General features: G+C 57.4%; 2 protein-coding genes across 4 annotated transcripts in view; one reads left to right on the top strand and one right to left on the bottom strand.

Moving 5' to 3' along the window:
- The window catches only part of CORO2B (coronin 2B), a 48,645-nt gene extending 44,267 nt beyond the window's left edge, over window positions 1-4,378 (top strand). For 2 of the 3 annotated variants that reach the window (XM_063346064.1, XM_063346065.1), the window contains 4 exons: window positions 905-1,001; window positions 1,528-1,640; window positions 2,352-2,684; window positions 3,179-4,378. In XM_063346064.1, the coding sequence (XP_063202134.1) occupies window positions 905-1,001; window positions 1,528-1,640; window positions 2,352-2,684; window positions 3,179-3,310 (675 nt within the window). In that variant the 3' untranslated portion in view covers window positions 3,311-4,378. The remainder of the gene's footprint in view (window positions 1-904; window positions 1,002-1,527; window positions 1,641-2,351; window positions 2,685-3,178) is intronic. The other variant, XM_063346066.1, reaches the window with a different exon arrangement.
- Window positions 1-10,300, bottom strand: part of CLN6 (CLN6 transmembrane ER protein) — a 157,897-nt gene extending 147,597 nt beyond the window's left edge. Inside the window, exon 1 of the mRNA XM_063345921.1 lies at window positions 10,297-10,300. The gene's annotated coding sequence lies outside the window, so the exon portion shown is untranslated. The remainder of the gene's footprint in view (window positions 1-10,296) is intronic.
- Between the last annotated feature and the right edge of the window lie 636 nt (window positions 10,301-10,936).

The following is a 10,936-nucleotide window of genomic DNA, read 5'->3' on the forward strand; positions in this document are numbered from 1 at the left end:
TGCCAGGGCTCTGCCACCCTCACAGCAAAGAAGTTCCTCCTCGTGTTTAGGTGGAACTTCCCATGGGCAAGTTTGTGCCCGTTACCCCTTGTCCTGTCGCTGGGCACCACTGAGAAGAGCCTGGCCCCATCCTCCTGACACCCACCCTTTCAGTGTTGATAAGCGTTGATAAGGTCCCCCCTCAGTCGTCTTTTTTCCAGGCTGAAGAGACCCAAATCCCTCAGCCTTTCTTCATCAGAGAGGTGTCCCAGTCCCCTCAGCATCTTGGTGGCCCTTTGCTGTCCCCTCTCCAGCAGTTCCCTGTCCTTCTGCAACCGGGGAGCCCAGAACTGGACCCAGCGCTCCAGCTGTGGCCTCCCCAGGGCAGAGCAGAGGGGGAGGATGACCTCCCTCCACCTGCTGGCCACGCTCTTCTTGATGCCCCCCAGGATGCCTTTGGCCTTCTTGGCCACCAGGGCCCATCGCTGGCTCATGGTCACCCTGTTGGCCCCCAGGACTCCCAGGTCTCTTTCCACAGAGCTGCTCTCCAGCAGGTCACCCCCAGCCTGTCCTGGTGCGGGGGGTTATTCCTCCCCAGGTGCAGCACCCTGCACTTGTCCTTATTGAATTTCCGAAGGTTGCAAATTCCAGCAAACGGCGCGGGGGAGAAGAACCGTCTGGGGAGCAGGGCTGTGCTGAGCCCCGAGCAAAGCATTACGCAGCTCTTTGGCCAAACCCCCCCTGTTTTGGAGAGGTGCCCGCTGCTCAGCATCCCGCGGGGTGATGTGTGGTGCTGCAGTGGCCCCAGCCTGTCTCCCCCTGGCATTTCCTAAGGACGGGGTGCTGGGGTTTGTTATCATGGTCACTATTCAACGTCGCGTTGCCGAAAGCACTAATCCGTCCCTCTTCCCTGTGTTCGCTCCAGGGCGATGGCAACATTCGGTACTACGAGATTGGCTCGGAAAAGCCCTACTTGAGTTATCTCATGGAGTTTCGCTCCCCGGCCCCGCAGAAAGGACTGGGTAAGGACAGCAGAGCTGCTGCCCCTTCGCTCCCGATGTGCAAAAAGTAGATGATGGAAGGCGCTTAATTAAATGCCACAGGCAAGCGGGTTTGGCACGGGTTTGGCGGGCGCTGCGCCGGCTCTGGCTCATCAAGGCAGGGCTGCAGCGCTTGCAGGGCAGCGTTCCCATTGCTGTGCTGTCCTTCCCGCGGTGATTCAGCCGGGCAGGGGCTGGGCGCCAGCCAGACGCATGCCCAGCGACACCCTTCCTGCCGTCACGTGCCATGGCTTTAGCAGGGCACATCAGGCAGCGATTCCTGTGATTTGTCCCGAATAAAAGCTGCTCATCCCTTTCCCGACATCCCTGCAAGCACCCGTGGCGTGGCCCAGGTCTGTGCCCCAGGGATGAATTCAGTAAAGACCTGGGTCTCCTGATGGAGAGCATGGACCTTTCGGGGTGCCCCGTTCCGGGGAGGGGGATGGGTCCCAGCCAGCTGCCAGGGGTTTGCGGCACCTGGGGGTTAACGTCTGCCCCTCCTCCGCAGGGGTGATGCCGAAGCACGGGCTGGACGTGTCAGCCTGCGAGGTCTTTCGTTTCTACAAGCTCATCACCCTCAAGGGGCTGATCGAACCCATCTCGATGATCGTGCCGAGGAGGGTGAGTCCCTCGCCGCACCCGGGGGTGCCAGGATGGGTTGGCGGGGGCGAGCGGTGGCTGGCGGTGGCCGGAGTGGGTCCGACGCGATGGAGATACCCCTGCTTGCGCCGCCTTGCTGACCAGTCTGACCACTGGGTCTCTTTGCGCTGGTCTTAGACCTTCCAGTCATTACGCTTCCCAGGCATGGGATTCCCAAGGGGTTTTCCCCCAGGGGTTAATGGGAGTGTTTTTAGGAAACAGATCTCTGCATTGCCCCTGGCCTTGATGCGATTTTTTTTACATGCAAAATCAGCTTGGTCCATTGCGACGGGCAGTAAAGGGCTCATCTCGCCTGAGGTTTCAGGGCTGTTCCTGGTAAAATGTATCTTGGGGCTGGACCTGGATTTGGCGTTTGCCTTTCCCAGCGCCGGCGGGGGCTGCGTGGAGGAGCCGGTCCCAGGCTCAGCAGCCGCTTGTCCTCCTCCGGCCCCTCGGCTCTGCTGCCGGTGGCCAGCCGGCGTTTCCCAGATCCGCACATGCCCTGAGCAGCCAACGCTGGCGTTTCTCGTCTGACCTAATGGTGCAAACACTGGTTGACCGCTTCCCCGGGTGGCTGCGTTGCCGCATGCCAAAGGAGCGAGCGCAACCCTTGAGAGCAGGTTGCATCACGTAGTTAAAAAGTTGTGAGCGCGTTCACGGAGGCGGTTGCTTTTCTTTCCCCCGTGTTTTCAGTCAGAAACGTACCAAGAGGACATTTACCCGATGACGCCGGGTACGGAACCAGCCCTCACGCCGGATGAATGGCTGAGCGGGGTGAACCGAGGTAAAGCCGCCGGGGGGGATGGCAGGGAGCCCCGAGAACGGCCGGGCAGCGGGACGGGGCCGCAGCCCCCCCTGACCCCCTCCCCTGCTCTGCCCCGCTCAGATCCCATCCTGATGTCGCTGAAGGAGGGCTACAAGAAGACATCCAAAATCGTCTTCAAGGCACCGGTGAGGGAGAAGAAGAGTGTTGTCGTTAATGGCATAGACCTGCTGGAGAACGTGCCGCCCCGGACAGAGAACGAGGTAGGGCAGCGCAGCCCCGGGGATGGGGGGGGGACGGTCACTGGCCAGGGGGGGAACATTTTCTGGGTGCAGCTTGGAAAGCCACCGCTCTGCAGGTCTCTGCTGGTACCCTCAGACTGAAGTGCCTGGGCACCGCCATTCCCTGGGAATTGAAGCATCCCGCTCTGTATTTAACCACAGAGAACACGAAAGGAGCAGCGTTAAGCTCCTGAATTTTTATTTTTTATTTTTTATTTGTTAAAATCCCTCTCCGGGAATAACGTATGGAGGTGCCGGGGCAACATCAGCACTTGGTCCCGGAAGGAATTTGTTTTGCTGGAGCCCAGTTTGCGGATGGCATCCATGAGGGCATCCCCGTGCTGGAGGGCGAAGTAGTAAATGGGGGAGAGGCGGGGGCTGAAGGCGGGTTGCAAAAGCGGCCGAGTTACGAGGCGGCCCCAGCGCAAGGGGTGAGTGGCCGGTGCGGTCCCTCCAGCTCCCTCCTTCCCTTCCAGCTCCTTCGGATGTTCTTCCGGCAGCAGGACGAGATCCGGCGGCTGAAGGACGAGCTCTCGCAGAAAGACATACGCATCCGACAGCTACAGCTGGAGCTGAAAAACTTACGTAACAGCCCGAAGAATAATTAACTTCCAGGGACGTTTTATAAATAAACTCTCTTTGTTTATACTCGCTCTTTAATTTTATTGTATCCACTTACACAGAATACGAGCCAGAAGTCAAGTGACCTGCCAAGAGCCCACTCGCTAACTGGAAACACGTCCTCCTAGTCTCGCCTAGCGCTAAAACCGCCGTAACCGAAAGCCACTGCATGAGAGAGGGCTGGGGGTGGGGGGGCGCCCGCCCCGGCCGTGGGCTTGGAGTAAGTAGAGGAGCAGTGTCCCCTCCGTCGGGATTCACGGGAACTGGGGGGGAGCCCAAGCGGCGGTGACCCCCCTCCCCGGGAAAGCGCGATGCTTCGTTGCTGTTAAATTTTTTTTCCTATGCAAAAATGTGAGGGCGGGTGCAGAACTGGAATGGGGCGGGGGGTCGGAAGGGCTTCATTTATAAAATCGGGCAGCCTGGGACCCTTCCCGTGGTGGGGGTGCTGCCGGGGACGGGGGCAGGAGCAGCCTGTGAGTGTCCCCAGGCTCCGGCCCGGGGAAAGGAGCTGCTCCGTGTGTGCGCACCCATGCACGCGCACCCATATCCTTCTTTAAATTAAAAAAAAAATAAAAATAAAAAGAGGCTGGGTTTCCTAACCCCAGAGGGATTTTTTTTTTCGCTCCCTCCGCCTCTGCGCAGAGGGACTTTCCCTCCTCCTTCCCGCTGGGACGCGCCAGCGCCGTGGGGAGTGGGGAGGATGCCCCCGGGATGGACCCTGCAGGTGCTGGAGCTGTGCGGGCACTCGGTGGGTTCAGCACCTCTGTACAATCATGGGGTTTTTTTTTTTGTGGATTAGGCCTGTAGCACAGGGAACAACACCAAATACTGCTAGTTTACTGATATATATATATATATATCTCTATATATGTATATTTTCACTAAATCAAGTTGCTGAACTGCCCAGCACTACCAGTGCGAGTTTCTCCTCCCCGTTAACTGCCGCTGTGCCCCGCGCCCGCCGCTTGCCCCTCTTTACGTTCCACGTGCTGTCGTTGCCTATTATTTATGTTACCATGGAATAGTGATGAAATAAAATGTTTTCAAGATACCAACACCTTGCCCGCTCCTTTCTTTCTTTCTTTCTTTGGTGAGGGGCCGGGCACAAGCACTGACCCCCCACCCGAGAGAGGGTGGTGGGACCTGAAGGGGCATTTTTGGGGTGTCCACTGAGGCGCGTTCTGCTTGCGCTGCTGCTGCTGCTCTTCCCTGGGCTGGGAGGTCCCTGCAGGGACACGCGATGCTGGCCGGAGGCTCTGCTCGGTGCCGTGGGCTGCAGGGGGAGCAGAAGCCCTGGTTGTGCAGGGAAGGAGGCGGTGGAACTGCCCTGGGCTGGGCTCCCTGCGAGGGCGCTGCGCGCCCGGCTTGGGCGAGTGGCAGGGAGGGAGATGCTCGCTGGGTGGGGGGACTGCCAAAGAGGAATCATAGAACAGTTGGGTTGAAAGGGACCTTTAAAGGTCACCAAGTCCAACCCCCCTGCAAGGACCAGGGACATCGACCTACAGGAAAGCTGGGGAGGGACTCTGGAGCAGGGAGGGGAGTGATAGGATGAAGTGGAACAGTTTTAAATGGAAAGAGGGGAGATTGAGATGAGATCTGAGGAAGAAACTCTTGGCTGTGAGGGCGGTGAGCCCCTGGCCCAGGTTGCCCAGAGAAGCTGTGGCTGCCCCATCCCTGGAGGGGTTCAAGGCCAGGTTGGACGGGGCTTGGAGCAACCTGGGCTGGTGGGAGGTGTCCCTGCCCAGGGCAGGGGGTGCCACTGGGGGCTTTACGGTCCCTTCCAGCCCAAACCACTCTGTGATCTTCAACTAGATCAGGTTGCTCAGAGCCCCGTCCAACCTGACCTTGAATGTTCCCAGGGATGACGCATCAACCACCTCTCTGGGCAACCTGGGCCAGGGGCTCACCGCCCTCAGCGTAAAGAAATTCTTCCTTATATCTAGGCTGAATCTCCCCTCTTCCAGTTTAAAACCGTTACCCCCTGTCCTATCGTTACTACAAAGTCATAGACTCACGGAAGGGTGCCGCAGCTGGGCGTGCGCGAGCAAGGGGCCAGCACGAGGGACGCCGAGACCTTCATTTTCTGGTGTCGAGGAATGTGTCATCGTTTCGGTGTCAGGACGGGACTATCCTGGGTTTAGCGTGTCTCATAATTGGAAGGAGAAAGCACCATGCAAGCACGTCTTCTCGGCCGCTTCGTGCAGCGCAGCGCTGGCTGGGCCCCGTTCGAGGTTATTTATGTCGTATGGCCTTATTCGACGGGGGTGCGCTGGGACTCATTGCACTAAATTACCTCCTGTAAGGGAAGAGCCAGCGTTTCTCCAAAGTCCCTGGAATCAATGCAAAATGAGCCCAATTACAGCTGCGGGTGGGGATGATTAATGAGCCAATTAGCATATCTGCAAACATCAGCACAAATCTCGCGGGGGGGCGGCTGCCTCTGTGGCAGGTCGGGGGGGGGGGGAAACACACACACACGCCTCGGGGTGCCAGGACGCGGCCCCGTGGGGTGGCTCAGGGTGGGCTTCTGTGTGCCCACGGGGCTGCCGAAACGCTTGGGATTCGCCCAAAATCTCCGGCCCCGGCCGTGGCCGTACGGTTTCCAGGGCAAACCCTTCGGCGGGTTTTCCGGCTGCTTCTCTCGCACCTTTCCCCCCTCCCAAACTCCCTCCCCCCAGCAACAGCTCGAGCTTTTCCCGGCCTTTCCTCCTGCACCATCTGGGCGCTATTTAAAGCAGAAAGGGCCCATTTTCGGGGCACTCGATACATCCAATTTTAGCATTGAATTCCCTGCACTGCCGCAACCTTATGACCGGACCCGGGAGCTGGGGGGGGCCCGTGCCGCCGGGTGCAATCCTGCATCGCTCCATCACCCCCACCCCGAGGGGTTTGGGCCACCTGGGAACGGCGAGACCTGCTCCCGTGCCACCCCACGTCCCTGCCCGTCGCTCCTGAGGAGTCTGTGCTGCTGTTGTGTATATTTTTTTTTTTTAATTTTTTTAGATTTGCAGTATTTTCCAGGGTCTAAACGAGACCAATGAGCCCGCGACCTCCCAGCTCTTTTTCTCCCGTCCTCGCAGACAACGTTACGGTTTCTATAAAGCCTCCCAGCTGCTCCCTGGCGCTGCAGCCTCGGCAGAGCTGACCCCTTGCTCTCCAGGACCTGCTTTTCCAGGACCCCTCCGAGAACTTTATCCAACCTCGGTAATTCGCAAACATCTCCTTTACCCGCAGCACTTCCCAAGCCGTCCCCGTCCAAACCCAGGCTGGGGTGCGGGGGGGTCTCGCCCTTCCTCTACTGCTGCTAATTGCAATCACCTCTCCATCGCAGCCGACATCTTTTAAGGATAATAGGTTTTAAGGAAAAAGGCTTAAAGATCTCAGCTCTCCATAGCAGGCAGCCCCTTCCTTCTGCAAACAGGGCCAGGGGGTGATTTCTTTCCGACTTTTGTTTTCCCCCTCCGTGTTAATGCTGTCCCTCTGTGCTCATCCTTATCAACCTGACCTACTTTCTGCTTCCTGGAGGTTTTGCTTTGTTTGAGGCTCGGCCTCCTCGTACGCTTCCCTCGCTGCAGGATTATCATCAATTCTCCGTTTTTTTTGCGAGCGCCTACTGGAAAAGATTTCTGGCGATAAAAAAAAAAAATAAAATGAAAAAAAACCCAAACAAAAACCAAACCGCCACCACCCTCTGAATTTATAGATGGAGATGCAAGATCTGGTTTTCTTTGAAATCAAAAATTAAGCCAACGCAGGGGAGAAGCCACGATGGGGTTTATCTTAGTTAAAGGGGGGTTTCCCGCCGGTTTGCTGAGGATGGTGCTGGTTCCTCCTTTTTCTGACATCCTTAAAAACCAAGGGGTGCTTTGCACTGGTGGAACTTGGCCCCGCTTGGTTCAGCAGCTCCAGCTACGCACGCGGGGACCCCCCGCTGGCAGCTCAGCTCCCTCACGGCAAACAATTATTAGAATTTTTTTACAACTTTAGTGCATTTTAGGTCAGAAGGCGGTAGTGCGTAATTTCTAAAAGCACGCTACATCTGTAAAAAATCCTAGTAACTGTTTGCCATGAGGGAGCTGAGCTCCCGGGGGAGGGTCTCCCTTCTCCGCGCGTGTTTAGCAAGTGCCAAGTGTCCAAACGCAACGGAAAAATAAAAACTCCAAGCAGAAAGTGTTAAAAGTCTCACCAGGAGTTATTCACCGGGTTTTCACCGGCTCTGGGCAGAAGGAGCGAAACCGGCAGAGACGAGAGCCAGCTGCCAGCGGCACAGGCACACGGGGAATTATCTGGACCAAGCCCTTGTGTGTTGGGGGGGAGCGAGAGCCGGCGAGCTACGGAGCACAGCAGTCGACATCCCTTCGGAGAAGCACCGCTAAGAGCTAATGGGAGACGCTCAGATGGAAAAACAGTGGTCCGGTTTCCCAGTCAAAAGGGAGGTGATAACTGCAGCTCCCGAACCGCACACGTACGTACCCCGACGCCAGCCCTTGTCTCACCCTGCGCTCACCCCCCCCAGCAGCGTTAATCCCCCCCCCCCCAATATTCAGCGAAGGAGCAGCTGAATATTGAACTATTGGGAATTGCTGCGGTGCGTGCCGCAGGGAATGAGGGCGCTGCCGCCGCTGCCGGAGCCTCTGCTGGGAGACGGGCGAGGGGTGCTGGGAGGGAGCCACGGGGTGGGCAGGGCGATGGCTTCACCTGCCGCGGCCCAGCGAGGGCCCGTCAGAGCACAGGGGAGCGGGAGAGAGGAGGAAGAGCCCTCCCAATTCCGCCTGGGGAGGTGGGAGGGATTGTGGAATGGTTTGGGTTGGAAGGGACCTTAAAGCCCACCCAGTGGCACCCCCTGCCCTGGGCAGGGACACCCCCCACCAGCCCAGGTGGCTCCAAGCCCCGTCCAACCTGGCCTTGAACCCCTCCAGGGATGGGGCAGCCACAGCTTCTCTGGGCAACCTGGGCCAGGGGCTCACCCCCCTCACAGCAAAGAATTTCTTCCCAATATCTCATGTCAGTCTCACCTCTTCCAGTTTAAACCCATTCCTCCTCGTCCCATGGCTCCCCTCCCTGCTCCAGAGTCCCTCCCCAGCTTTCCTGGAGCCCCTTTAGGCACTGGAAGGGGCTGGAAGGTCTCCCCGGAGCCTTCTCTTCTCCAGGCTGAACCCCCCCAGCTCTCTCAGCCTGTCCCCACAGCAGAGGGGCTCCAGCCCTCCCAGCATCTCCGGCGCCTCCTCCGGCCCCGCTCCAACAGCTCCGTGTCCTTCTTGTGCCGAGGACTCCAGAGCTGGAGGCAGTGCCCCAGCTGGGGTCTCGCCAGAGCAGAGCAGAGGGGTAGACGCGTCTCCCTCGACCTGCTGGCCACGCGTATTTCCAAGAGCAGAAGAGAGCAGCGAGGCGGGATGCCCAGGGAGAGCAGCGCTGCCCTGGCCTCACGGGGCACAGGGAAACCGTCATGTCCTTCTCTCAGACCCACCTGCCGTCAGCCTTCAGCCAGCGCAGCGCCTTCACCCCGTCCCCAGCCTGCCCGCTTCTTCCTGCCGGCGGAGGGGGTCCGGAGGAGCCGGCAGGACACTGGCAGCAGCCGCAGGGCTGCGGGGGGGCTCCCATCGCTCCAAACTCAGCGCTGGGGCGTCCCCCCCGGCCACGGAGGTGGCCACTGCCAGTCCAAACCTCGGCCCAGCCTGCCGCTTGCCGCAGGCATTGGTCTAATGTTGTCCTCACCAGCTAAAGCCGACAGGACCTCCAGAAAGCTCAGGAAGAGTTGTCTTCACATCAGGAGGAGCTCCGCGCAGCCAGATCGCTAATCGAGTCTCATTTTTTTAAGTGCATTTCTTCCCTTAACGTGGACTGAAAAATCCTCTGCCATCGCGCTCCTGGGGCTGGTGTCTGTAATCATCAGAGATTTCTCAATTTCAAGTCTGTCATCATCAGAGATTTCTAAATTTCAGCACGGGCCGATTCATTTTCACCGAAACACGAGGGATCTTCAAAGACAACTGTAAGAGACTCAGGGTCGAAGCAAGGATTGTGCTGCGGAGGACCAGGGCAGTGATTTAATACCAACCCAAGCGTCGCAGGGCAGGTTGAGACCCTGGACGATCACCGTTTCGGGTGGCCACTTTTGGCAAGGATGGCCAGTTGTTACAGACCAACAGATTTGCCTTTCTCTGTATCCAAATCTCAATTCAAAGTGATCTGGAACATACGTGCAGTCAAGCGAGTCATTGGCCCCACCTTGGGGAACAGGGTGAACAAACAGCTTTCCCCGACTACCACAAATTCCCAAGTTTTAAGGAAATAGCATTTAAACTAGTGGTGGTGCAGAGTCCAGAGCGAGCCTTGGCTTTCCAGTGCTGGCAGTCACCTCCTCCCGTATAACTGGATAACGTTGACCATCACTTGGGCTCAGAAAGACTTCCCGACCTTCACCAGAGCCCCGTCCCCTGCTTTAACCACCACAAATAGTTCAGGTACAAGAAAGCATCATCAAATCAGCCAAGGAGAAGCCGTCCTCGAGGGTGCCAGAAATACAAACACCCAGGCCATTACGTTATTAAGACGGACTGGATTTGCAGTCCCCATACGTTCGGCTTGGCACGTAACGACTTTGACCAAGAGCATCTTGTTCCCGGCTCGCTTACGCTCATCGACAGGCGCGGCACAACCCCGAGCAACGCAGGAGAGAGGTTTTGTTGGTGAAGAGGGGTCACAAGGAAGGCTGGAAAGCCCCAGCAGGACATTTTTAGGTGATGTGAGCTTTAGAACAGGTTCAGGAGAGTAAGGCAAAATAAAACACCCCAGGAACAAACTCCTGGGACTTCTCCAAAATAGGAGCCAAGGGAGGGCTCCACTTTTCCATGAAGAACCTTTCCCCGGCACCTGACATGGTCCAGGTAAAGCAAGTTTCACCCCACACGTAAGGATGAATGCACGAAAGAGAACAGTTTGGGCACCTGCAGAACACCAGGCTCCATCCCCGTGGTCCCGGCAGGTCTGTCAGCCCCAGGCTGCTGCACGACCAGCGCTCTTCAAACCACCCTGTCGTTAGAAGGCAAAGCGAGAGCAAAAGGAGCAGAGTGACACAAAAACGTGGCATTTGATGGAGCTGAACTCTCCCGTTACTCGTTTCTGACAGTATTTCTACCTGGGTTTTCCTGCTGGACTGTCATAAAATACTGGGGTTTGGGTTTTTTCCAAGGGGCGATGCGTTGATGGGTATCACTGCGAGTTGCTAAGGATCTTTAGCCAGTGGTGACGCGCGCACAGAGCGCCTGGGAAAACAGGCCGTCAGTTCTCAGCGTGACAAGGCTGCACTCACGTACTATCAAATACGAAATAACTGCGAAATGAGCCGCATCGGGCAAACCTCGTTTTTGTTTTCAGCAGCAGCAGGCGGGCAGAAGTCACTCAGGACACTCCTCGGGGACCTGCCTCCCCTCGTCCCTGCCCCTCCTCTCCCAGGGTTAGGGCACAGGGAAAAGCAGTGAACACCAGGCATGGCCAGCAAAGGCCTTACCGCTGCAGTTTTCCTTGAGAAACCTAATTAATTCCAAAGTCAGCTTTGGAACAATTAACAGTACAAAGAGAAGAGTCACTTAAATGACACCTGGGCCACTCAC

Source organism: Chroicocephalus ridibundus, chromosome 9, assembly GCF_963924245.1.
Source record: "Chroicocephalus ridibundus chromosome 9, bChrRid1.1, whole genome shotgun sequence".
NCBI classification, from domain to species: domain Eukaryota; kingdom Metazoa; phylum Chordata; class Aves; order Charadriiformes; family Laridae; genus Chroicocephalus; species Chroicocephalus ridibundus.